This window comes from Electrophorus electricus, chromosome 22, assembly GCF_041902795.1.
Source record: "Electrophorus electricus isolate QZ-2024a chromosome 22, ASM4190279v1, whole genome shotgun sequence".
Lineage (NCBI taxonomy): Eukaryota > Metazoa > Chordata > Actinopteri > Gymnotiformes > Gymnotidae > Electrophorus > Electrophorus electricus.
Genome location: NC_137518.1, coordinates 12787613 through 12815078, shown reverse-complemented (window position 1 = coordinate 12815078; position 27466 = coordinate 12787613). Strand labels below are relative to the sequence as shown.

Sequence of the window (27466 nt, the reverse complement as noted above, 5' to 3'; positions counted from 1 at the left end):
ATAGAAGCAAAAGAACATGAATTATGATTACTAAAATTGCCTGACATGGGTGTGTATTTTAATATGATTCACTGATTCACACTAATCTGGGGTGTTCATCAAAACTGTACACTTCAGTTGTGTGTTTAGACCAGTCATGGCATGTTATAATACTTTGTTTATCTCTGAGCATTTAGTCACTGAGTCTGATGAAGGTTTTTGAGAGAATTTTGATCAACCGCTCCCTACTCAGCTACAGCATGAGTTTATTATGAGTTTATTATGAGTTAATTATGAGCTCTTTATGAGTTCATAATGAGTTTACACGAGATTATAGCATGAGTTCACCTCCACTCAGTTTTGCTGTAGAAAAACACTCAAAAAATCACTGACTCCATCAGATAGTAATCTTTGTAACATAGTATACCACATGAATATCATATGCCTCTTTCAGGTCACGTGCGCCTCAATTTAGCATCTCAGTAGTTATTTTAGTGACAGAGCAATGTGACTAGAATGTTCCAGTCTTGCAGCTAAGTGTTTCTGAACACACAAGAGCAGATATGACTACAGTAGGCCAAACCGTCCTTCTCAGTCAGGATCTAGGATCGCCTTCACTGGAGCAGTCTGACATCTGTCAATAGGAGCTTTGATTGTTATGGATATTTAATGTTTATGAAGAATGAAAACGCAGAGACACAAAACCACGCAATGCCTCCTTTTCACAATAAGTGGGTTGTCTTACCTTTCAGGCAAATACATTTTTAATACTATTGATTAAAGATATCTTGAGGCAAACGTTACTGTACAGCACTTGGTGAATACGTTACACTGAACCTTAGACACACACGCAGATGAATGCATACTTGTAAATAGTTACACGTGCACGTGCGTGCATGCATATACAAGCGCACGCGCACAGACATACATACAGATAGAATTCCACCAGGCAGCCGAAGCGACGGGCTTCTGTTCGTTTCAGTCGGGCAACGAGCGATTTCACCACTCCTCTCTAAACGCAACACACACGCTCCACTCTGCCACTAGATAAACATTGTATAAGGACGATGAGGGGTGTCGGTCGGTCTAAAAGCACACAGAATTTGGACAGCGCGGGTAAGACATCGGCTTTTCATGCACTTAACAAGAGAAATAGATTCGGTTTCGAGCGCTGTTCTCGTAGCGCTAGGAAGACGTAAACAAGACTTGTCACGTAGGCGGCGTTGGTTTAGCATCAACTGCACTGCATCGATAACACGCAATACTCTGAATTTTAATTGTGGTTTGGACTCGAGATTCAAGTATAGCCTGTGTAAACATCTGACTGAATATCTTTGAAAATATGCCCGTCAGCTGGGTGTTGTTTAATTGGGGGGTTGTCTTTGTTGACCGTGACAATGAATGAAATGACCTAGTGTCCCTGGTGCTTGTGCTGCGATGGCTCTGCAGGACATGTCGAGTGTTTTTGTTCATCTTAATTCGGTTAATCTATAAATTGTTTTGTTGTTTTTTTTTAACAAAAACAAAAAAACAAGGCCTTGGAGATCCCCTTACCATGCATTCACGCTGTTATGAAACTGAAATAGTTCAGTTCATATCGTGGTTCTTTTCTAATGATTCTTGTAGCGCGCCTGTAGATTTATGTAATTCGGGTTCACGTATTAAAAATAAAAGTCAGTTTATTATATTTTCGTTTGAGCTAGTGCTTCGTTGCTGGAGAAGACCACACCATCAGCTGAACAGTGGCGGAAATGTAGCCTATTTGTAAACATCCTCTCGGCGTGGCCGTCGTGCCGTGACCGCATTTGCTGTATCGTCAATGCTTCAGATTTATTATAATCTACGATACATTTCCGTGAACCGGTCCATGCGCCTTTTCCTGATTCAAATGTGACTTTTGTGGGGGTTCATGGTCTGTGGTCTGTTTGGCTTGCAATTTCAGATCTTGCCAATTTACACGCTTGTAGTAGGATTTAGGCGCACAACGATAGGACGTCAATTCACAATATGCACCGGATCATTTTTAATGCTTTGAAACAACCGTAACACACTGGGTGCAGTTAAAAGGTTTATGTACAAACCTGAACCTGTTAGCGTCCAATACTCAGACCTGTCTGTAGCAGTGTCATTATTTACTTTCCAGATATCTGAATACTAGGTCAAATAATTTAACTGCAACAACAATAACATTTATGGTTTATGGTTGAAGTTCGGACTATTGTAGCTATGTGTACACGCTGTCACAGATCAGACTAACATTTTAATGAGTCTACATTTGGCCTTGTAGTGGAGGGGGAGTCATTGTGTGGTTAAGTCCTTGCACATACCGGGAGAGCAGGAGCTGTCTGCATAAAGGAAACCAAAGTATCTTGGATTTTCTATTGTGAGCCTGTACCAGTAGAAATACTGCTTACCCCCGAAAACAAACTGTCACAACTGGTATTTGTATGCTTGTGATTGGAGGTGATCTTACCCTATTGAATCATGTGTTACGAAATCCAGGAACTACTGAGCAGAGGCAAAGCCTGAGTTTACACCCCTCTACATGTGAACAAACTTGACACTACCTGTTCTTATGCTGAGCAACTCTTCCAGCTGTAATGCACTTCACTTGCGAATAAATTACAGCACACAAGGAGGTGGAAGCATGAAACCACAGTGCCAGATTCTTCTTCGGACTCTCCCGTACTAGATACCTCATAGTGTCTACACGTCTGGTCAAGACATCATTACTCACTACAGCTTGATAACATCCTCCATGCTTCAGGTGTAGAGAAGAGGTCTGTCTCCTCTGCCACGTGGATTGTCCAGTGTAGAGGGGGAGGTTGGAGGACCAAACCCACTGCCAGACCTGATTGAGCAAGACCATAGTTTACTGAAAGATGATAGCAATGTGCTGAGATTAGTGTTGAAATCTGTGGTCGATGATGACAAACCCCTTTAACAGATGTGCGATTCTCACTTCCACAGTCCATTAACAATATGCATACTGAAGAGCTCCTTCAGAAAAGCTCTGCCGTCCGCTCATAATCTCCTCCTGTCGCTTCACTTCTGAGGAACTGTGCTTGCAGTATTGTCTTTCTGTTGGGCAGGGCATCGGTCTCAGCTCTTCCCAACCCACTGCACAAATATCACATTACGGTGATAGCCTGCCTTAAAAGTAATATCCATTATAGCCTTAATGACTGCTGGTTGTCAAATATCAAAACTCACTGTATGAACTTCAACACAGCCTTCAGTGTCACCGTGACACACATCACCACAGCTATGAATTGGAAGCAGACGAGTGTATAGAATACACCTCCACATAAACACACAACTACAAGTCTGTCATGTCATCACGCAAATCAATCAATCACAGAAATGAGTAAATAACCATTCATTTAAGGGCAATAATAATTAGGAAAATGGTTTGAAGAGAGGTTCATCACATCTTTTTACTACAAGTATTATTACGAGTTAATTATTCAAATAATTCTTTTTCGAGCTGCTTTTGGGTGTACAGTACAGCTGTGCTGCTGCTGACACCTTGTGGAATATTGTTGTGTTGTCCCAAACATATCACACCCTCACATTACCAATGACTCAATGGGTTGTGGGTAGTTTGTGTTTGATCTTTCAGGTGTTCAAGGATTTGTAGAAAATGTGAAGGGTCTTTAATATATGTAGGTAAGGACTGAACAATTGGTTGACAAAAAATATCCAGAAACAGATATAATTTCTGTTGGGCTACAGAGAAGTCAATTCCAAATCACTGGGAACAGTCACAACTTTCTTGTGGCTGAAACATGCAGGAGAAGCCATCAGTCACTGTATTCATCCATTTTATTAAACAAAGCCAACTTCTTGTTTTTTAGTACAAGCCATGAATTGAAAAATATCAGAATCCATCTGGTAAATTAAACCATTTGCTTTATTGTTTAGAGAACATCAAATTCTGAATTTTGCAATTTTCTGTAGCTAACCAAAAATGAAACTCATTTCCTTGTTATTGGAAATGGCAAACTTTTGTATTGGTGCACATAGAGCACCTTTCGACAATGATCTTAACTTTTAGAATCATATAAGTAATGCATACAAAAATGTATTCTGTCACCTGAGAAATACACTATATGGACAAAAGCATTGGGGCACCCAAACATGACACCTACATAATGTCCCACTGTAAATCCACAGGCGTTAATATGGGGTTGGTCCCCCTTTACAGCTATAAGAACCTCCACTCTGGGAAGGCTTTCTACAGACTTTGGAGTGAGTTTGTGGGAATTTATGTCCATTCATCCAGAAGAGCATTTGTGATGTCAGACAATCTCTAGTTCACCCCAAAGGTGTTTGATGGGGTTCAGGTCAGGGCTCTCTGTGGGACAGACAAGATAATCCATACCAGACACCCCGTAACTATGCCTTTATGGACCTTGATTTGTGTAGGTAACGTTCTCCTGGCAGTCACCAGACTCGTCCATCACACTGCCAGATGGTGAAGTGTGATTCATCACTCCACATGACACATTTCCACTGCTCCAGAGTTCAGTAACAGTGTGCTTTACACCAGTCCATCCCACGCCTGGCATTGTAAGGGTCAAATGCAGCTTCTCGACAATGGAAACGCAAGACACTTAGCTCCCACTACAGCTTTTGTGCTGATGATAAAACCAGAGGAGGATTGGAACTGTGCAGTTACTGAGTCAGCAGAGTTGGCGACTTTTATGCACTGTGCACCTCAGCAATGGATGACCTCTCTCTGTAACTTTACATGGTCTGCCACTTTATGGCCATGTTGCTGTGGTTCCTAAACACTCCACTTTTCAATAATACCACTCACAGGTGATGGTGGGATATCCTTGATTAACTGACTTGTTGCAAAGGTGCCATCCTACGATGCATGCATGGCCTCGGTGAGCTCTTCACAATGACCTGTTCTGTCACTAATGTTTGTAAAGGCAGACTGCGTGTCCAGGTGCTTCATTTTACACACCTGTGGCAGTGGGGCTGAAATGAAACACCTGAATTCAGTGATGTGAGAGACATGTCCCAGTACTTTTGTCCACATAGCGTATATTTAACATCTGCGCCATTCTCCCAACAACCGACAAAAAAAAAAAAAAAACTACAAATGCTTTTGTGTCAACTCATCTGGACTACTCTACCCCACCCCCCAAAAAACTGTACAAAATGCAGTGAGAATTCTGACACATGAGAATGCGGAAGCAAATTCCACCTGTTCTCAGAGAACCGCACTGACTACGTCTGTTCTTCTGAACTGTTTGATACTCTTAATGTACTTCAGATCCCTTCCCCATTCATCCTTTGCCCCATTCATAAGATAACACTTTAAGAATTCCCAAAGGGAAAACAGATCATTAAAATACCTCATTTTAAGATTAAGTATGCTTCCCCCAGAACCCTAACCTCAGCCTTACTAAAGAGAGGTGAAGCAGCCTTTACTTTCTGTGGTCCTGACCTGGGGATCCTTGATGATCTAGGCATATAGCAGAGGAGGGTTAAGCTTTGTCTGTTTATATTAGGCCTTAATTAACTATATGGGATGTTTGAACTTTATTTTCTCATATTTTAGCTTTTGTTTTTATTTTAATTTATTCTAGTTCATTTTTTGTTGATTGATTAGTAAAAAAAAAAAAGGCAAGCTGAAAGTGTGCAATCGCCTAAATGCAAGGCTGTAGCTTGCGATTTTAATAGTATATAAGAAATTGTGTATAAGGGTAGGACCTTTGAAAGTGTTTTGTAAACAATAAAAAGTGACAACTGTAGGCCGTTACAAATGTTAACGATGATTCATACTTGGTAGAATGTAGCAAGTTGTAACAGGCTGCCTCAGTAATCTTTTGGCAAAACATATGTAGATATAGTACGCATGTTAGAGTAAAGGATGCGGGACACAGTGCGTCAACTTCTTAACTAGAAACGGAGGCGTCGTTTTGCGTGCGGAGGACAGCAGCGAGGGATGTTCCTGCTCATACTACTCGATGTGAACGGTGTCTCCCCCACAGTTGAGACGAAACCTACACCACTGATTAGAAATATAGGCCTACTTTTTAAAAAAAACGCGCCTTTTTCGTGACCTATTATTGACCAAGAGGTGTTACATTTCCATAATTAGCCCGATCTCGTCCTGCACCAAGTTAAATACATAAACAGTGTACCATCCGGTCGTTTCCCGAGCGGATTGCGCCTCTTTTCGACGTAACTCGGTAGGGGCGTTCTCCTGTTTATCTGCCCGTGTGGTAAGTAGCTAGCACGGCACTGGGGGAAAGGACCGGTGAGTGGAGTTCGCATCTTGCATCTGGTCGAACCGGATCACGATGGACGACGAAATGGAAGCGTGCGTCCCCACGCCGTCTCGTGAGCTCACACAAAACCCTCTAAAGAAAATATGGATGCCTTGCAAAAAAAATGGCCTTCCAGAAAAGCACATTTTTCAGAGGAAGGGTACGTACGTTAGCTACTGCCGCAGCTGGGGTCTGTCACGACGGTTTACGATGAACTGGTGCTCGGCTGAAATATGTTTGTGTCACGGTTAGCTAGGGGTGGCAGAGGTATCTTATTTCGAAGTACAGAAAACGATGAAATCAATGAAGCATCACTTAAGTGTCTGTCAGGTTTAGCTAAATGTACTTTTGGGACATTCACAACGATTAATCGTGTCGACGAAGGGGTGAAAAGAGTGAAAGCCATTGTTCAGAAGTCGCGCTCCTTAGCTAGCATAGCCGTTTCTTTTACCTGTAAGGTGGACCAGGTGTCTACATTTACAGGTGTCTAACTAACGTTAGCTACGTTATTGGGCTTTTTTTTCCCTTTTCTCGGTCGTTGATGGAACGACAACGTGTTATTTGGTCGCTATCTTCTGAAGTCACATCCTTTCATGTTTTCATGAATCGCCAATGCGCCGTGGCTTTCCGTCTCGCGGGACTGTTGATAAACGGACGGACGCGTCGAGCGCGTGCATAGTCACGATCGTGCAGGGCGTTTTGCAAGCGCTGCAGACAGCGACTGTAGTCATCAGGTTTGGACTATGACTTGGGGAGAATAAGGGAATGAAAAGATAAGCCAATACAACTCGTTTCTAACTCCTGGACAAAGCCCTCTGCTTAGTGACAGTTATTGCTGGCGATAGATTATTCGAACAAACAATTGGACACGCCCTTTTTCAATTTTGGACTCTGGACATTTTGCCGTTGTGCAATTTAGAAACTCTTGAGACTTTGTATGACCTCTAACGTGCTGTGACAACACAACATTTTTACTCAAGTCATAAAAAGTCCTCGCATCCAAAGCATTCTACATTGTTAATCAGTGAGATGACGGTTGGTTATCATTTTTGTTACTTAAATGACATTTACGACTGCATTGAATATGCATGACCTTAAACGTCCAAACGTATCCAGCGGTGTGACCATAAAACACCATAAAGTTTAGTGTAGGTAGGCAGCACTGACAAGGAACACTATTGCACAGTGTTTGGTTGCAGATACAGGGTCGGCCTTTTCTATCATCACTAATATTTAATGATCTAATTCCATGTCTCTTTGTTGTTTCAGTATGCATGACCAACTGCCCCACTCTGATTGTCACCGTGGGTCTCCCCGCACGAGGAAAGACGTACATCTCTAAGAAACTAACCCGCTACCTCAACTGGATTGGTGTACCCACAAAAGGTACACACCTGGCCCTTTTGTTTAAATCACACTAAACCCAGGACGAGTTGGCATAAGCGCCAGACGGACGCCCATCTCACGGCAGGTGTTTAGAATGTAAAATGTTTGAAAGTGGGCCAAGTTGGATTGTTGCTGTATTACAGACATTTGAGGAATGCAGAACAATTTGTGGGAAATGTCTAATTTATAATTTTTCTGATCATTATTGTGACTGCAATTCAAGTCCATGAGCTCCAGGGGTGTACTCACAACCTCCACCTGGTATAATTGCAAACTTATTTTGTACCGAGTGATGGTGATGCAGTTGTGTCTATTGTTTAACATAAAAAAAATGTGAACTTAATAAAATAAACTAGTAGCTGAATCTTGCAGGTCTTGATAAGAATCCTCTCAGTGTTGTTACTCTTTTCCTTTGAACATTGCATTCTTTCTAAACTACAGTTTTGCTTATGAACACGCTCGCACGGCATCTCTCCTGGCACTCGTGCACTGGTGTAATGGCTAACCGGATGGCTAACGGGTCTGACGTTTGAATCAGTGTTAGTCCACAGTAACCCTTCTCCTCCTGTCCCTCAGAATTTAACGTTGGACAGTACAGGCGCGAATGTGTGAAGATCTACAAGTCATTCGAGTTCTTCCGACCAGACAATGAGGAGGGGCTTAAGATTAGGAAGTAAGACTTCACTTCTTCAGCGGCATTTTAACTGTGAAGTATGTTAAATAAACATACTTAAGTGTCACGGGCCTAGCTCTGGACCCTGCTCTGCTATGCTGCTAAATGGCACGCCCTCCGATCATGCTCCCTGGTCACGTGTTAATCATAGGCTTGGTGTGTTTTTAGTATGTTCCCATCTATTTAAGGTTTGTGATGATGCTGTAGGCTACTGCTTCAGAGAAGTGCAGCACGATGCAAACCGTTCAGCTGTCACAGACTTTTCTGTGTTTGAGAAACCGTTCACTCTAGTTTCCATCTTTAGGTTACATGGTATAGCACGGGTCACTGGCATGGATAAGGGGCTCTGGTTTGGTAATTTTGCAACTGTTCCTTTCCTCAGACAGTGTGCGTCTGCAGCTCTCAATGATGTGCGTCAGTATCTCACGGAGGAGGGGGGCCAAGTTGCGGTGAGCCAAGTCTCTTCACCTTCTCTAAGCTGTAGACCAGCCACCAAACTCTGCCCTTGACTTTCTTTTGAAGTCTTTTTCCTTTTTTCCCCTGTCTAACCTGTATGGGTTTGTGCTTGATCGGTGTCCCCCGTCTTTGGTCATTTGCAGGTGTTTGATGCCACAAACACGACGAGAGAGCGGAGGGAGACCATCATGCGGTTTGCTGATCAGAATGGCTTTAAGGTGCTGGGGGTTTTTTTTTCTTTTTGCGCGACATTGTCAGCAGCAATGATTGATGTGCCAGCATCGTTTCTGCCTCACTTTACAATCATCGTGTTTTGCTGTAGGTTTTCTTTGTGGAGTCCGTTTGTGAGGACCCCGACGTCATTGCAGAAAACATCGTTGTGAGTATCATGAGAATCTTTCTGTAACATCATTGCTGGTAACTCTGCAGCCGTTTGCGGTGCTCTTGCCCAGCACTCTTATTTTGAAATTTGTCGTCTTGTCGCAGCAAGTGAAGTTGGGTAGCCCAGACTACAGGCACTGCAACACTGAGCAGGCCGTGGAGGATTTTATGAAGAGGATCAAGTGCTATGAGAACTCCTACGAACCCCTAGACGAGGTCCTGGACAGGTGAGGGACACGCACAAAGATGGGGACACAGAAGAGACACCGGTGGGCTTCCCCAGTTCGGTCGAGCTGGCCAGTGCACTCACTCTCTGCCTCCTCTGTCCTTGACCTTGTTTGCAGAGAGCTGTCGTTCATAAAGATCATCGACGTGGGTCGGCGGTACCTGGTGAACCGGGTCCTGGACCACATCCAGAGCCGGATCGTGTACTACCTCATGAACATCCATATCACACCACGCTCCATCTACCTGTGCCGGCACGGGGAGAGCGACCTCAACGTCAAAGGGCGCATCGGAGGAGACTCCGGCCTGTCCTCTCGGGGCAAGGCGGTGAGTGGAGAGTGGTGGCCTACGGTGGCGTCATCCTTGCATACACGAGTTTGAGATTTGGGTGTTCTGTGGATAAAATGTACTAAAATCCAGGTGCTTAGTTCTGGAGTACTGATGTCATGGTGCATCTGATCTCCATGCCCATCACCCCAACCCCACTGCCTCTCCAGTTTGCCTGCTGTTTGGCAAAGTTCATCCATGCCCAAGACATCCCTGACCTGAAGGTGTGGACGAGTCAGATGAAGAGGACCATCCAGACGGCAGAGGCCCTGGGCGTGCCGTACGAGCAGTGGAAAGCGCTCAATGAGATTGATGCCGTGAGTCGCGCCACACCTCCGTTACAGTTCTGAGACATCGACGAAATGGCCACGTTGGTGTAAGAGGGGCTGACATTCCTTTTGTAGACAGCGAACGCCTGTATCGTTTTGACGGGGCATGAGAAGGCCTTTGTCGTTGTGTTTCAATGTGTTTGCCCTGCATGGCTGTTGCTGCGCGTGCAGGGTGTGTGTGAGGAGCTGATGTATGAGGAGATCCAGCAGCGCCACCCTCTGGAATTTGCCCTGCGTGATCAGGACAAATACCGCTACCGCTACCCTAAAGGAGAGGTGGGTCCCGCCAGCTGTGTCATACGACGCAACCTCTCTCGGGGGTTGGGGGTAAAAGGGCAGAGTGCATTGAGTAAGAACACTGGAATTGTAGTTGACCATCCATGTCCTTTCTCCGCACTGCCCTTCTTGGTGCTTGGAGCATGTAGTATTTAATGAGTGTGTACTAATGGCTAATGGCTAATCAGGCTGCCAGTAATTGCACACCAAATAATGTTGCTGTGAGACAGGGTGAGCCAAACAATCCTGTTATGCTCTGCCTCAAGAGCTCTAGGTTGTGATGTGTGGGTGTATGTGTGAGCGAGAGAGAGAGAGTGTGCATGCTAAGCTTACACACCATTACCTCTAGACCAAACACAGTATCATTGATGGGGGAAGGCACTTAGCTCACTCCTCTAGAAAGGGTTTCTTCCTCTTTTAGTTAATGCCTCATTGCCCTGACCACAAAATCAGAAGAACAGATAAATAAACTTTTAATATATGAAGTTTTTTTCCCTCATCTTCCTGTTATCTTGTGCGCTCCAGTAAGCTGCAGAGAGCCTTTTGCCCATTTGGTAGGCAAGCGAGTGGTGTCTTGTAATCTCTGTTGAAGTAAGAAAGAAAGCAAAGTTCAAGACGTTGGCAGACGCAACCCCCAAAGGGGGCTGGTTCTGTTTTGTAACCCACGGGCCCGTGTCTCTGCTCAGTCATATGAGGACCTGGTCCAGCGCCTGGAGCCCGTCATCATGGAGCTGGAGAGACAGGAGAACATCCTGGTCATCTGCCACCAGGCTGTCATGCGCTGCCTGTTGGCCTACTTCTTGGACAAGACTGCAGGTAAACCCCTCCCCAGTTCACCTATTGGACAGTAAGTGTCCCACCCCCCCTCACAAACAGACCAGCACTGATGTGTCCTTTTTGGGTGTAGGATGCCATGTGGTGTTTTTTTCATGTTAAAGCTGTTGTATGCAAGGTTGTGAGTTTTGGATTGCAAACAGCTGAAGGACATTTGGTAACGTTTGCCTTGGAATTAATCTGATGGTGGCTTGTGGAGTATTCAAGGAGACTTTGTGAACAAAATGTCTTCCAAGCACGTAATTATCTGCTGCCGCTCCTCGGTGTTGACGTCAGTGCGACTTGTTTTCAAGTACTGTGGGAGAGATTGGCTGTTTGCTTTCGGAGAACTGAAGTGAGCTTTAAAGAGCTTTAAATGCTGCTTCTATCAGATTGAACAAATATTTACACACCACAGCTTTCAATATGAGGCTAATGTTAACACTGTAAATTTTACAATATATGCTGTTGTCGAGGTAATCAAACCCACCATGCCTCTTCCACAGAGGAACTCCCTTACCTGAAGTGCCCTTTGCACACAGTACTGAAGCTGACGCCAGTGGCATACGGTAACACACCGCCTTCCCAGCCAATCAGACTAGACGCCCGGAATGTCATGTAGCGAGACATTCTGTGACAGCGGAGAGGAGATTTGATGGCTCATGACCACCTATTTTACTCCTGTAGGCTGTAAAGTGGAGTCCATATTTTTGAAGGTAGAAGCAGTGAACACGCACAGAGAAAGACCGGAGGTAAGAAACACACACACACACACAGGTTACTGGTGAATTTCTTTTCTTTCTTGTCCCTGTGGTCGGACATAAGCGTGTGGTTTGTATGAGAGCTCGTGCGAGTTTCCCCGTCCAGTATGCGCGCCACGTTGCCACTACATGGTGAGGGCTTGTGTAATGGAGCATAATGGGGAAAGATCTTCCTTGCAGCCGAACTTTTTGTTAAGAAATAAACCTTCCCAGGAAATGGCCAGGCTGGTGTTTTTGCATGCTCAAGACGCATAACTGAAAAGAGACATTTTCTGCGGTGAGGGCATCGATGCAAGTTATTTTCATTTTCACTTTGTCACCATCTTGAACCAGAGTGGTGAAGATAATAAGCTAAGGGTAATGGGAACAGACATCTCTCTCTTTCTCTCTCTCTCTCTCTCTCTCTCTCTCTCTCTCTCTCTCTCTCTCTCTGAGCCAATCATGTTTCAAGGTTGTGTATGATTACTGATGGTGTTCTTGCCATCCTTATTGGGGGAAAAAAGATTTTTCATTTTGTGCAGACATATAACAATGTGCAGTTACACATGAATGGTGTGGGTATGGTTATAAATCTGCTAGCTGTATTTAAGTCTGGTTCTGTAATCTAGTTCTCTAATTGGCTTTTCAGTTTTCTGCAGCTTGTTGGTTCTCTGTGATGTCATGACCACAAAAAGTTTGACATCTCATAATTTACTGTGTCTCATGCCATGGTCCTGATTTATTTTAACATCCAGCACTTTCTAAGCAGGCTGTAACAGGCTTGTGTCCTTGTGAAATGTGAACCTGGGGTGGAGTGACGGGGGTTTCCCTACTCACCTTGATGACACCACCCTTGTATTTTACTGTTGTGTGATGTCATGTGTTTGTGTCGAACAGAACGTTGATGTGACACGGATGACAGAGGAGGCCTTGCTAACAGTGCCAGCTCATCAGTGAAGGACACGCACACAAACACACACTCACACACTCCAAATCATGGGGACAGTCCACCAGAATCGCTAGACTGTCCTCCAGAACTGTGAATCTGAGTGATAATTGAGCTCTGCAATAAGCGAAGTATGTTTTCTATGGGAAAGAGCTGGGAGAAACCTGTACACTAGACTGAGATATAAGCTGAATCAGATATAAACTGGGAATCGGTGTATTGGCACATGCGTGCTACAGCATTCGTTTGTAGTAAAAGGGAAATATTAATCGAAACAGAAATTGGAAATCTGGGGGAACACAGTTGGAGAGAAGAAAAAAACAAACAAAAAAAACGACCGGGTGTGTAAATGTCCTGTGTTTCGGTGGCCTTTTTAACATGCCCTTGGGGTCGGCACACGGCGCGCAGAGAAACGTAAAGAACATTGCTCGTGAGAACTAACGTGCTAAAGGCGCAGTTTGAACGTGTTTGTTTTGGGGCTAGGTTATTTGCTGGGGAACTATTGAGCACTGAAAAGCATTGTATTGCCGCATCTTAAACTCGTAAACAGATTTATCATCCGTTGTTGAAAAGGGACAGCGCCCGTTTGCGCTTATTTTAGGCACGTGTTGAACTTGATTGTTAACTCGTCCTAACTAACTTTTTTTATTTCAGCCAATAAATTAGTATAACGACTCTTAAGATGGTGTCAATGATTACCCCTGAGGGGATAATAAGCGGACGAGGGCATGTTTAAAAAAAAATAGTGAAACGCAGGGATTGTTGGCTTATGCGCAATTCGCTTACGTGTGTGTGTGGGGGGGGGGACTGGGTTACAAACGGTACTGCATGCAGCCGCTGGAGGGCGTCAGAGACTTTACTGCATGCCACTGGCTGTCTTGCCGTTCACTCACGTTAGACATGCCCCGTTTGTGTTCCATTGATCCAGCTGTCTAAACATGCATGACACAAATGCAAAGACTTCTGCTTATGTTTACATTACATTATCTTACACTACACTGTTGTATAGTGGTGGTTGTACCACAATCAAGTACCTGCTATGAATGAAAAGCTATTCAGTATTGCAACAGAAACCCATGTTGCTCTAACGCACAAGTATAATGGAGTACAGTTTTAATTAAAACAAGCAGGCCAAGAACTCGATTCTCAACGATATTTGTTTTTACAATCTTTTCATTTTGTCAGTTTGGTGCCATTTAATTTAAGGTATTAATATAAAAAGAAAAATCTGTTCTGGTAATTCAAATGTTCTTAGGGTGAGCGTACAGACAGAAGGGTAGCACAGAGACCATTTTACCCTCTCTGGAGAAACTGCTGTAACTTTTTTTTTTATTATTATTATTTTTTTTTTTTCCAAATCAGTGTGAAGGTCACATTCACAGGCAAATTAAATCCTGGTGTCTAAATGAAATGCTAATAAAACACTTCAAATAGAACTTGAAGCCTATTTGTATGCGTACATCCACATATTCAGTGTTCTTTGTGGTCATTCATTTGTGTGGTCCCCAAAAACATATACAGATTATTTTACCATAAAGAATAGATTCGATGTCACGGGCTAGGTTTTATGATAGCCCTAAGCAAATATTTCAAAGCAGTGAAATACTTATCTGATTTGGGCTGGACTGAGTTTAGCTAAAGTTAAACCCATTTTAACTTTGAGTCTACATCAGCTGTGAATGTAGCTTTGCAGGACTCAAAACTGTGTGCTGAGCAGAAGGCCATAGACTGGAATATATGTGGATTCCTGAGCCCTGAATACATAACTGCTGCAGTTTCAACCCCGATCTTTGGTGTGAACATTGGTAGCATGTGTAACATTTTGCCAGTTTACAGTCTGCCATCTACTGTTGACACAAACGGCCTGATTTAGCTCCTCGTCACAAACCACGCATGCTGAAATAAGTGTGCCTACCCATGGCAGACACACGGCTGCATGTGTGAGCACAAACATAACTAACTTTGGGCTGGACTGGGCACCAAGCAAGGTCTGTTCTACTAAAAAATGCAGAAGCAGCTTATAACAGACTAGAGAAGTCTAGACCAATCACTGACGAGGCTAGTGCAATTTGTCACACTTATGAATCTAGCATTATAAAATATCAGTGATTTATCCACACAATAGTGTATTTGTAAGGGTCTTAAAGCCGAAAACCTGTAAAACATTTGAGTGAGTTTGTCAAACGTGATTATTTCAAACATTAATGCAAATGCTCGTGTTTTCCGTTGTTTTCTCAGAATGTCAACGTGCACCGGACTGCGGAGGCCGCCCTACAGACTGTACCTTCTCACCTCTGACCCCACAGTGGGACCGCCCACTCTTGCCGGTCTCACTCTCCTTGCTCCAGAGGTCCTGACCTCTGACCACTTCCATCACTACAGCGTTTGGGGCATCCTGCTTCAGAGCAATCATCTTCTATCTAATTTGCTGGTCTGGAATCAATCAGGTGCATACCCTGATGGGCTGGGGGGAAACCTGACCCTAGTTCAGCATTACATTCCAGAAAACAAGCCAACATACACACAACAATGTCAGCCACTACCCTCTCTATAGGAGCCACTATTGAATCGTATTGTTTAGGACAGTGGTTCTCAGTTCCAAGCCTGGAGACCAAATACTCTTCATGTGTTGCACTTGTTGCCTTGGTAATATTCTTGAGTCATCTTGGTAGCTATTCATTCTTGAGTACTTTCTAAGATAGTTCAAGTGCCTTTGGGTGAACACAAAAAGGTGTGCGGAGCACAGGGTCTGTAGGACTGCTACTGAGAGTCACTGTCTTGGGACAGGGATCTAGCACGTTTTGCCAATTTCACTACTCTAACGCATCAAAACCGTTGTTTAACTTGTGAGTTGGATGAGGTGTATATGTGTGCTAGCAAGGGTATGACTAATCTGTGCTCAGCTCCGCCCCTCTGGGAGGAGTGGCCTCACACAACTGCAGAGTGGGAAGACTGACAAAACACACAGGTCATGTGCACCAATCACCCTGTAGATTACGGGCTCTCCGAGGCATTAGTAATCCATCAAAATTAGTAATCCTTCAGAATTAGTAATCCCTCTAATTATCTTGAGCCTTGATATTTTTAAAAAATAGGACCTGTTTTTACACCAGTGGGTTTTCGTTTGTGGAGCCTCTTCACAATAAATGGACATAAGACATTGTATATTGAAGATGGACAGTGTAAGTGAAATATTTCTTGCGATATTTGGATTGTATACTAATAATTATATTGGGTCTGCAGGTTTTCTACTGTACTCAGCAACCCTTGCACCATGTTTATGTCAGTGTTTTGCTGTCATATCATTTTATTCTTATCTCTGTTACTTTGAGGGAAAGATGGCACAAGTGCATTTTGTGTGTGTGAGAGAGAGAGAGAGAGAGAGAGAGAGCGCGTGCGTGCGTGCAAGTGTGAATGTAAAAATAAAGTTACGTCTACTAATACTGTGCATTTCTGGAAGGTATAGAACCAGTAACCTTACAAAACTCATTCAGTTTATGTATTTATTTGTCTGATACATGGTTTAAAGGTGGGAGTAAATAAAATCAATACTTTTTGCCATTTTTGCTTTGCATCTAAATGAAACTATTTTTTAACTATTTTTGATTGTTTTATTGTAATGAATTATGTTAAATCAGGCTGGGTTTATTTTCAGTTAAATAATTGTGAGTTATATGCTAAAACTGAAAATTCCCTCAAAGTGAATTAAGTGTGTGCTAAAGATGTTTAAAGAACTTGCATGTAATCTTTCATTGATTCTTGGAGTAACCAATTGGGGAACAATATAATTGTCCGTAATTGTCTTATTGACAATAAATTGTGATTTTAGAAATTCCTTTTATACCCTCTCTCTCCAATTTGTGTATAGGTGGTCAACGGTTAGTGTAAAGGCATGCAGAGATTAAATATTGGGTCAGGATAGTTTGGTACCTCTATTTCTGTATACAGCTCTCTGAGCCAAAATGTACCTTTACCAAAAAGAAAAAAGGGGTGTGTGTGTAAAATGTATTCATTTATATGGATTTGAAGATAGGATTGTTTCTAAACTACAGTCACTGCCAAAATATGTAAAGTGTTCATTTAAACACTGACTTATTGAGTCATACATTACATATATAGCATTTAGCTGGCACTTTTATCCAAAGTGACTTACAATTATGACTGAGCACAATTCGAGCATTTCAGGGTTAAGGGCCTTGCTCAAGGGCCCAACAGTCAAGTACTGTAACCACTGAGCCACTACTGTGCGTTGGTGCAATTAGTTTTTGAAATTGTTCTGTGTGTAAGACTGATGCTGCTGTATTTTATATTATGTAAATGTAACAAATAATATACCTAATTTGGAAGTGAACTACACCCAGAGCCATCCTATCCGCTATAAAGAACACTGTCCTAATGCAAACATGTTGACAGTCATGGATAGTTAACAAGTGTAGAGATTACTGAGTGATTGTGTATTATGATTGTGTACATGTGTGCATCATTTTAAATGGTCTTTTCTGAATCATGATTTTCATTAAATAAAACTTGAGGTGACTGTTTTAAGCTGTTTTGTTTAGTGTATAAAGCTTGCCCTGCTCACACTGGAGCTCAAATATTGTTATACTTGTTTAATAACTAGTGAAAATGACTAAAAATTGGTTTGCATGGGTCTAAAATGGCTACAAGCATAATGTGAATTTGTGTAGATAGTATATTCTACTGAAGGAATGCATTATATTTTACATTGAGAGGAAGCATATTTTAAATCTTTTTTCTTTTTTAAATTAAATGGAAAATCCTGCAAAAAGAATTTCAATTCAGCAAAAAAAACAAAACTAATCCTGTCCAACATTAAACATTTGTATACAGCTATAAATATTTATATCTGAAAACCTGACAACTAGGGACCAATGTTAATTATATGCAATGGCATTAAAGAGGAAATGTAAAGAGGAAGGAAATTCCATATATATATATATATATATATATATATATATATATATATATATATATATATATATATATAAATAAATGAATGACAGAGATAGAGAGTGTTGTGTTGAAACCTTAGTCTTTTTGGCCCAAGCAAGTAATGTCTCACTCTAATGTCAGTAGAATAGTTCACTTCAGTGGCTTCTTTAAAAGGCCCATCTTTTTTGGGAAAACAAACTCTTGGGTTACAGAAAGCGCAATATAATTTTATTGTTTTTACCGCTACCATCAGGATCACATTTTATTCACTCATTACTTTTCACTTGCAATTATATCAGAGACTGGCTGTGTCAAAATATTATAAACACCCATTTTTCTTCAGTTTCCTCTGTGTTGCCACTAACATTGAAGCCTAATCTATTTTTAATAACAAAAATGAAAAAACAAAAAAAACAAAAAACAAAAAACACCCTCCCCCATGGAGTACATGTATATAAAAGTAAAGCCACCGCAGACTTTACAATGTGTTAACAGTATTTCCTGTGCCCATCAATATTAATTTTGGATAATACTTTTAAGGACCTGCCTTGACCTTGGTTTTTCCCTCTGAACAAAAAATGTGGGTTATTTTTTTTTTTAATGTACAATTATCAATATCCATGGGACCAAGAAGCACCTTTAACAGAATACAGGAAGGCAAGGGACACACGGCATGCGGCATCGCAGGATTGGTCACTCATTCCTGTGGTTCTTTTTGCTGATTGATTCTTAACTCACAATAAGCTCCTCCCCTTTTGCCTGCGGAGTCTGCGATGCCTTTCTCCGCGGAAACCACAGCGACGGCCAAGTCACGAATATAAACAACGAAGAGGCGGTCCTCAAAACTGCAAAGGCGAAAACCACGCAGTGAAAAATACAAGCATGCACTCACTGCTCAGAGCATCTGCATGTGGTTGGTCCAACATGTTGGCTAATAACATACACATATGTAACACAAACTGGAAGAGAGAAAAACGTACGTTTTTCAGGAACTCCTCAGCAACGATTCGGGCACGGGCATTGACGGCTAGCTTCATCTCACTGATCTCCTTGTCGATCTCCTCCATGAAGTGGATGACGAAGTCCACCAGTTTATGCTTGTACATCTGCTCCGTGTGGAAGTTGGTGATGAGGAAGCTGATGTCATAGCCCTGACGGAAGAGAAATGTAGCGGGGCATGAGATGCTGTGAGTCTTAAAACGAAGTGCATACTGGCACAGTTTTACTTCATGTGTTTATTTTTGCAGTACAAAACATTTTGTACAAATATAAAATAAATGAACTTCTCTTTCTGAATTTTTAATATGGGTTTATTATAATGGTATTAATCCAGTAATTCGGTGCGTCTTTTCTTCCCCATTACACTGGTCTCTTACCTCCACAGGTTTCCTTCTAAGAATGAAGAAATTCTCTGCTCTCATCATCATGAAACGCATGAATTTGTGGCACAGGATCTTCTCAATCTCATCTGCCTGTAAGGAACATCACAGTCTTCATCATTCGAGGTCTGAAACCGGTTGATAAATACACTGAGCAGAACTTTATGCTGCCTGAGGCCCCATTTCAGTGCATAAATACATATTCGCTGCAGTACAAGCAAACCTTCTGACCTGCTTGACAGCGATGCTGACCCGCACAGAGTTAATGGAGCCCTCTATCAGAACCTTCTCTTTGTCGTTGCGGCTGATCACCACTGGCTGCAGGAGCAGTTCCTTGCTGCTCCTGTAACGAAAGATCAACTTGTAAGCATGAGGCTTTATGTCAAAACTGCAGATTAACCCAAAGAGCTACTTTTCCACCCCTTCTTCTTCCGTGATGTAGACTAGCTAAAAACAGCAGCAATTCTTCATTCAGTCCATCTTGAAGTGACTCACCTAACTTCCACCTCTGGTTTGTTGTGCCGTTCCACCACTTGGGAGGAGAAGTTCTCCAAACACAGAGCTGCTTGCAGGGTGGCACGCACAGCGTTCAGGTATGGCCGCAAGGTCGCCGTCTGGTTAAACAAAAAAAAGTTTTTTGTTTTTTTTTAATCTATCAAATTGTGCCATTTGACCTTATAAAGTGGACAACTTTCCCAGGCTGCTGCACCCAAAGTGTTCTCAAATATTCAGATCCAGTCTGCTAATACAGCCGACGTCTTTCTGATTACTGCACCAGTATTACATCCTATTATAGTTAGCAGACCAACATGTTTCATTTGGGGACATTTCTGCAGAGCCGAGATTCCCCTAGCTAGCCAAGTTAGCATACGTGTTTCACTTCTCGTTGACACAGAGGAACACCTTACAATAACCCAACCACTTAGCTTAGCTAGGCAGCAAACGTCAATGAATTAAACATCAATCTTTCAAAAGGACTGGAATGGCAATATTACAATCTACATTTAACAGGAGGCCTTTTGTCCACGAAACCAGTAAGGTAAGGTTAATGGTGTACTGGGCCATTTGTCACAGTAAGTAATGCTAGCTGGCTAAGTAATGCTAGCAGTGGCATGAATACGGACCTGGAGATGAATCTACTATCTAATATCACTCGACCTCAGCCATGCTCAGACATGCAGCGCCTGGTCTAATAAACGCGAATAACATGACTATTAACATACAGTTCAACGTTAACTCCCAAGACCGAAATAAATAGCAGTATTAGCAGCTTGATAAAGAAGAAAAACCTCGTACCATTTTTGTGGTCTTTAGAGAAAGGCGGAAGTGTTGACGCCACGCCTGCAGCTCTGTAAGGATGCGCCTTCCTGCGCTTTCAGGGTCCGTCTTTCACTCCGAATATTGGCGCACACGCTCCCTCTTTACTGATCTTTACAGGTTAAACAATGAGAATAAATTACACAGCGGATTGTGTACTGCCAATTGCCTATTGTCTATGCAAAATCGCACCGATTAAAAATCTGTACAAACATAATATGGTGATAAACAGCTCAGTAGATAAAGATCAACATCCTCACATTTCTATGCATTACCGTAATAACTGCACGGACAAACTTACCTTGTTTCGCGTTTTCTTCCATATATGGCCAATAGTCGGACACGTTCAATTTGTTTGTGTTTAAGGATGCTGTATAACAGTTAGTTCATTCGCAGTGTTCTTAATGAATATTAGTATTAAATGCAAACATCACTGTGTAATTTGTGCTTATTTAATTTATTGCTTTTACATGGTTGAATCACAGCTGTGACAGGAGCATACCATTTATGGCTGAGTTCTTGATATACATATGGGGGCATCATTATTTTATACTGTCAAGATCACTGAGAATAAGAAAATAACAAATAATTGAAAGGAGTGTATACACCTTGCTTATCATTTTCACAACTGTCCATAATTTCTACATTTCTTGACAATGCAGTCTTATTACAATGCGCTGCACGTCCCCATTCCCCCAAATGGTAGAGTCCGTAATGGATGCCCCTTCCAAGAGGTAAATAATAATGTCGATATTTTTGAATAAATTCTTCTAGGGTGTGGTGAATTTACATACTTGAGTAATACCTTTTCGTCTAATCTATAACCGAATTGTCGCAATACATCCAACTTAGTTTTTTCGGGCTGTGTACATTCGTAATGAATAAAAACCGGTTTCTCGTTGATGGTTTGACTTGCACGCGCCAGCTAGGCTCAACTTAGCTTAGCTGTGCTAGCTAGTTAATTACATATCATCTAAAAGCACCTGCTGTATAACTGATTATTTCTTATCTTATGAATACCATCACATATTGTAGGTTTAGGTGTTGCCCAACGGTTTACACAACTCACATAAAACCACAGCCTCTCAAGACGGTTTTTTCCTGCGTGTAGTATTCAGCGTTAGCTTCCTTGCTGGCTAGTTGGCTAGTTAGCTGGGTAACTTTCTCCCGGTTCGTTGTGTTTAATGTTGCACTTGCTTATGAGAATTCACGCTGAGTATTTTATAAGATATTTGATCTCTTTAATTACTGAGCTAATTTTACCATAGGCTGACCCAAGAGGCCTTAGTCTGGACTGAGCTAAAGCAGTTGTAAAGGGGAGTTAAGAGAGGGCTTAGCATGTATCACCACACAAAACCCGAACACAGCGAGTCGTCAGCTTTGGGTCTGGACCATCTTTACAGACCCACATCAACGAGTTACTGTCAGCATACATTTCAATGAGAAATTGATAAGAGTTGTTGGAAAAACGTGTTCTATAGAAAAAGCTTTGTAACTGAATTTTTTGTAGTCCATGAAATGAGTCTTGCGTTTGTTATTTCCTTCACAGTTCCACTTGCCTGTAATTGAGAAGATGAGTGAGTTGAAGGACTGCCCACCACTCAAGTACTATGACTTCAAGCCAGTGGAGCATGTGAAAGTGTGTCCACGCTATACTGCTGTGTTGGGCCGCTCTGAGGATGATGGCATCGGGATTGAAGAGCTGGATACACTGCAGCTGGAGCTGGAGACCCTTCTGTCCTCAGCCAGCCGCCGTCTTCGAGCACTGGAAGAACAGAGACAGGTCAGTGCCATGCTTGGATGTTCCCAGCTTACCCTCTCCTCTATATCTCTTTCTTTTCCTTTCCTCCCCCTTTAATGCTTCTCTCGAGTTCCTGCCCACTCTGTATCCACCTCCCTCTTTCATTTCTCTCTCTCTCTCTCTCTGTCTCTCTCTCTGTGTGCTTTCCTTGTTCTCTAGCCCATGATATTAAATTTAATTTTGTATTGAACTTTCATTTTGTTCTTTCCGAATAGATTCTGACAGATTGGCAGGACAAAAAAGGTGACAAAAGGTTTCTAAAGCTGAGCAAAGATGCTGATCTCTCAGCTTCCTCTCGTCATCCCAAGCCTAAGAAGCAGAAGCTGGAGGGAAAGGCAGGTCACGGGCCCGGCCCCGGCCCAGGCAGGCCAAAATCCAAGAACTTGCAGCCCAAAGTTCAGGAATATGAATTCAGTGAAGATCCGCAAGACATACCCCGCAACCCCAAAAATGACGCACCTAACAGGTTGGCTGGAATTCCAATAATGAATAATTTCATTAATAAGTTGTTAAACTCATTATTCTCATATAATTGTACATAATATGGATGTGGGTGTATGCATGTCAGATTCTGGGCCTCAGTGGAACCCTACTGTGCAGACATCACCAATGAAGAGATCAGAGTTCTTGAAGAGCTTCTTAAACCCCCTGAAGATGAAGGAGAGTACTACAAGGTAACTATACCAATAAAGCAGTAGTTTTCATAAACAGCTAACAGTCCATTCACTTAAACTCAGATATAGGACAAATAAATACAGCAGCACCATGAATTGTTCTTGTTAATTTCCACCAGTCCTTGCAGTCGAAGGAGTCCATCCCTTCCCTTTGATTGCACATCTTCCATTCAGTCCTTGTATTTAAAGCCTCTCCCACCAATGACATGCACGCTTGGCACTGCTCTTCTATGTGCTGCTTTGATGTATAATAATCAAAAGACAAGGAGAGGTTTCTTGATTTAGTTATTATACCTGAGCCATATAAAACTCTTTAGTTGCTTATTACAGAGCCAGGGACAGTCACAGAGACTTTTGTCTTTTTATGAGTATTTTTAATAATCGCTGTGAGGATGGGAAAATGTTTTGGACTAAGTGTCATTAAAATGTGCTTGTATTTAAAACTACTCTATTAAAGTGAGCATTGTTACGGCTCAATTTTACTTTTACTTCTGCCTTTATAAAACGGAAATACATTGTGTGTGTGTCAGATCCCAGCTCTGGGAAAGCACTATTCTCAGCGCTGGGCTCAAGAGGACTTGCTGGAGGAGCAGAGGGAGGGAGCACGAGCCAATGACAAGAAGAAAAGCCTCTTGGGTCCCCTTTCTGAGATAGATGCCAAAGGTAGCTCTGACACAGACAGTGTTTTAGCTGGACTTCAAAGAGAACCTTTGTTAATAGAAGCCACATAGTAATAACAATGACATTTCATTTATCTAGTATTAATAAAAGTTTTCAAAATGGTTTACAAAAAGATAAAGTTGAAATGAAATTAGATAGTTATTTCTGATTAAAATAAAAGAAAATCTAAAACAAGAGAAGCCACTTGTGCATTTGGTCTTAAACCGCATGAACTCGTTGTGGTCTTTGCAGACGTGGACGCTCTGCTGAAGAAGTCTGAAGCCCAGCACGAGCCCCCGGAAGATGGATGTCCATTTGGCCCACTGACGCAGCGCCTGCTGCAAGCCCTGGTGGAGGTGTGATGCTGAATAAGTTCACCCACAGCTCTGGGCAGGAAGGGCCCTTACTTTTAGCGGCATGCAGCATGGCAACCAGATGTGCGCTGTGCCATTTTTTTGTTGTGGTTGTGGGTTTTTTGTGTGCTGTGGTAATTCAGATGAAGTTATTGTTGCAACACCAAAAACCTTATAGCTGTTCTTGCCTGTGGAAGTCGGAGGGTCCCAAACCAGAGTTTTTCGTAATCTTTAGCCACATTCTTGTTCCATTCTATCCTGGTAACCTAGGATGATAAAACACTGTAGAACAGAGTGTTGGGAGCCAAAAAAGTACAAACAGAACCACTGCTTTGAGTCATATCGTAAATATTGTTTCCCATTGAAACTAACTGCCATTTGATTATGTTGGTTTAAGTCTTTGGGTTCCCTTGCAGGAGAATATCATATCCCCCATGGAAGATTCTCCCATCCCAGATATTCCAGTGAAGGATGACGGGGTGGGAACGTCGCCCCGCAGCCAGGGAAAACCTTTCAGGTACACACAGAGTAAACACAAGCGTCTGCGTTAGGGAAGTCAGTAGAAACCTTGGAAAGTTTGGAGTTGAGTATGTGAGCAGGGTGGAGTGGCAGGAAGGTCCGCTCCTCATTCAGGGCATTCTGGAATCACTCCGTTCCAACTTTTCTTATAGCCACTCCCACTCCAGACTACTCACATACTCTGGTTTAGAGATGGATTAGACGTGGAGGGATGCAAGGTTGGTGGAAACTTCACTATGTATGTGCACATTAGCGCTCCAATTCATATGGCAGTAATTATATTAGTAAAAGCCTTCAGTAGTATTAGTTACATATATTTATGTACACATTTCTCAAGCTCAAGGACACTTTTACAGTCACTCACAGACCTGATGAGAAGCAGCAGCCCATTTGCACACAGCATACTCTCAATCACACAGCCCCCTGGGGCACTGTACCAGGGGAAAGGGAGGAGGTTAAGACCAGGACAGAGCACCAACCCTCACTGGACATGCATGCACACATTCACACACAGAAATATATACTTGCACACAGGTCACATTTATACAGGACAATTTGGAATATCCAGTCAACCTAACCTCCACATTTTTGGACTGAGGGAGGAAACCAGATACCCCAGACTAAACCCACACAGACACAGGGAGAACATGGAAACTTCACTCAGATAGGGACTTGAACCCTAGAACTGAGAGGCAAACATGCTAACCACCAAGCTACTGTACCAGTTATATTTGGTTTAACTACATGAAAACAACTATTGGCAATAGCATTCGTTTCTGTACTTTCATAAAAAAAATACAGTAAGCCCTGGAAAAATATTGTAGTAGATTGAGGGGGGGGGGGCGGTGTTATAAGAGTTTAAAAGCTCCTTAAACCTCAATTCTAGATATTCCTGCACATTTTTGCATGGTAGTTATGGTGTCCCAGCCCAAAGAGCTGTATTGCAATAGCCAAAATGACAGAACTATCGTAACTGTCCAGTGTCCATCCACTCTTGGATGTTACCATGCTGTGCTCTTCTTTCTTTCTTCCCCCACACCCACAGTGTGCCCCACACACGCTCTCTGGAGGCTCGGATTAAGGAGGAGCTGGTGTCTCATGGCCTGCTGGACTCTGAGGAGCGGCAGGGTGCCGGGGGGGACTCGGAGGACGAGGTGCTGGCTGAGCTCCAGAAGAGGCAGGCCGAGCTTAAGGCCTTGAGCGCCCACAACCGTGCACGCAAACAAGAGCTGCTCCGGTGAGATATATCTGCGAGGGTCCGCTCACCTAATCCTTTTGATTACAACTGTCATAATAATACTTTGAATAAATTGTCTAGACAAAACATTAATAGCTTTTGTCTATCTAGAGCTTTAAATTTAAAGGGAGCAATAATCTATAACCACTTATTTCGCCTTTCTTAATAACAGAAAATAAAACTTACTATCTGATTCTCAAGCTCCTTGATTATTTAGAGTATTTGAGTATTATTTAGGGTATTGTATGGAGTATTATTTAGAGTATTGTTTCCAAAGCCAGAAGCCCCAGCAGTCCTCATTTTTATGATGTCTCAGCTTCCATCCAATGTGTGCCAGCTATTCAGTGAAAAACAGAGAACAGCTCTGTTGGCTCTCTAGGACAGAACACTGGCGTTCCTTATCGTTTGTGTCCGTTCTGTCCGTAGATTAGCGCGGGAGGAGATGAGAAAGCAGGAGCTTCGTCAACGGGTCCGCGTAGCTGACAACGAGGTAATGGAGGCCTTCCGACGCATTATGGCTGCCAGACAGAAGAAACGCACCCCGACAAAGAAAGAGAAAGACCAGGCATGGAAAGCCCTGAAAGAGAGAGAGAGCATCCTCAAATTGCTGGATGGATAAAAAACAAAAACCAAACACCACACCACAAAGATGGGAGTGTCCAGCTGTGGACAGCCTGTGTGCTGACGTGTCCTGGGGACCGGAGTTGTAATAAATAGGTCAGCCAGCTAACTGGCATAAAGCCAACCAACACTGTGGACCTAGGCCAAATACCAGGGCTAATTCTAGCCTGGGCAAGATAGGCAGTTAAGATGATAAAACAAGAAGTTTGAATTACTGTCATACACAGCATTGCCAAGATGTGATGCAGCACCAAAATGGTGTAAAATACAATGTTTTTGCAAATGGAAATTCTTATTCTTCAACGAAACCTAAAGTGGACTTTGAAGCATTCAACATGTCATTTATATCTAACAGCTGAGCTCAAAAACAATCAAATTCCACTGGCACGTTACACCCCTCATCCCTGTCTTTAACTCAGGCTAAGAACCCTCCCTGAACAATCCCCCCCCCCCCATGTGCACTAAGAAACCTCTCACTGACACTTACACTACTGTGATGAATCCAGTCATGATGGTATCTGAGCTCAGGAGTTCTGTGGTAAAGCTTCTGAGTGTGAATGCTGACCTGGGATCAGTCCCCTCGACCCTACGTCTTAGCCCGTTACACCCTAATGAACAAAACTGTGAGGTGTGTGAAGCTGATCATACACTGAGCTGATACCTGAGTCCTGGAGTCTCTTGCTACGTTTGCCTTTTTTTGGTTTTTTGGTTTTGTTTTTTTTTGGTTTTTTACAATTCCCACATGCAAGTAGTTTCCAGCAGTTATTGTTGCCGTTTGTATGGTAAAGTTGTATTTTGCGGGTGCATGTGTTGAGGAGAAAGCACGTGATTTTGCCTACGTTTTCGGTTTGTTTGTTTTTTTTATTGGAATGGACGGATTCGAGAAAATGGACACAGTATCTAAAAAGTCGTTTATTTGACATAATATTGTTAACGCTAGTGGTTCTCGAAATAAATGTTGTGTTTTTAGTAAGAGACCATGGTGTTGTCGATATAATAAGTCAGTCTGTTTCTGGCATTTTGACATAGCTGTTGATAATTCTGATAAATCTTCACGCTGCACGTAAAACAATACCAAAAATAAAATTAACGGTTCGTGCCACTATTGATAGAAACCAAAAGTAATATGACCGA

General features: G+C 42.5%; 3 protein-coding genes across 8 annotated transcripts; 2 read left to right on the top strand and 1 right to left on the bottom strand.

Moving 5' to 3' along the window:
- The first annotated feature begins 919 nt into the window (after positions 1 to 919).
- LOC113589956 (6-phosphofructo-2-kinase/fructose-2,6-bisphosphatase 4-like) lies at positions 920 to 17359 on the top strand. 6 transcript variants are annotated; one of them, XM_027029835.3, is made up of 15 exons: positions 920 to 1095; positions 7536 to 7652; positions 8229 to 8325; positions 8708 to 8774; positions 8925 to 8999; positions 9104 to 9160; positions 9268 to 9389; positions 9507 to 9714; positions 9885 to 10031; positions 10215 to 10319; positions 11006 to 11135; positions 11639 to 11701; positions 11820 to 11884; positions 12770 to 12825; positions 15057 to 17359. In XM_027029835.3, exons 1-15 carry the CDS (start codon positions 1047 to 1049, stop codon positions 15370 to 15372), a joined length of 1674 nt encoding a protein of 557 aa, XP_026885636.3. In that variant the 5' UTR covers positions 920 to 1046; the 3' UTR covers positions 15373 to 17359. The 6 variants fall into 6 exon arrangements, with proteins under 6 accessions (XP_026885636.3, XP_026885640.2, XP_026885635.3 ...); XM_027029834.3 differs by lacking the exon at positions 920 to 1095 and adding an exon at positions 6227 to 6426; XM_027029839.3 differs by lacking the exon at positions 12770 to 12825 and having other exon boundaries at positions 15057 to 15252.
- Positions 17360 to 17977: 618 nt separating this feature from the next.
- arpc4l (actin related protein 2/3 complex, subunit 4, like) lies at positions 17978 to 20597 on the bottom strand. The gene is made up of 6 exons (XM_027029833.3): positions 20447 to 20597; positions 19646 to 19764; positions 19382 to 19493; positions 19148 to 19243; positions 18752 to 18922; positions 17978 to 18616 (listed from the first exon to the last, which is right to left on the bottom strand). Exons 1-6 carry the CDS (start codon positions 20447 to 20449, stop codon positions 18611 to 18613), a joined length of 507 nt encoding a protein of 168 aa, XP_026885634.1. The 5' UTR covers positions 20450 to 20597; the 3' UTR covers positions 17978 to 18610.
- A 547-nt stretch (positions 20598 to 21144) lies between these two features.
- tada3l (transcriptional adaptor 3 (NGG1 homolog, yeast)-like) lies at positions 21145 to 27307 on the top strand. Its single transcript, XM_027029832.3, has 9 exons — positions 21145 to 21201; positions 22017 to 22250; positions 22484 to 22734; positions 22837 to 22942; positions 23473 to 23605; positions 23855 to 23958; positions 24372 to 24472; positions 25520 to 25711; positions 26138 to 27307. The coding sequence occupies exons 2-9, from the start codon at positions 22041 to 22043 to the stop codon at positions 26328 to 26330; spliced, it is 1290 nt and encodes a 429-aa protein (XP_026885633.1). The 5' UTR covers positions 21145 to 21201; positions 22017 to 22040; the 3' UTR covers positions 26331 to 27307.
- Positions 27308 to 27466: the final 159 nt, after the last annotated feature.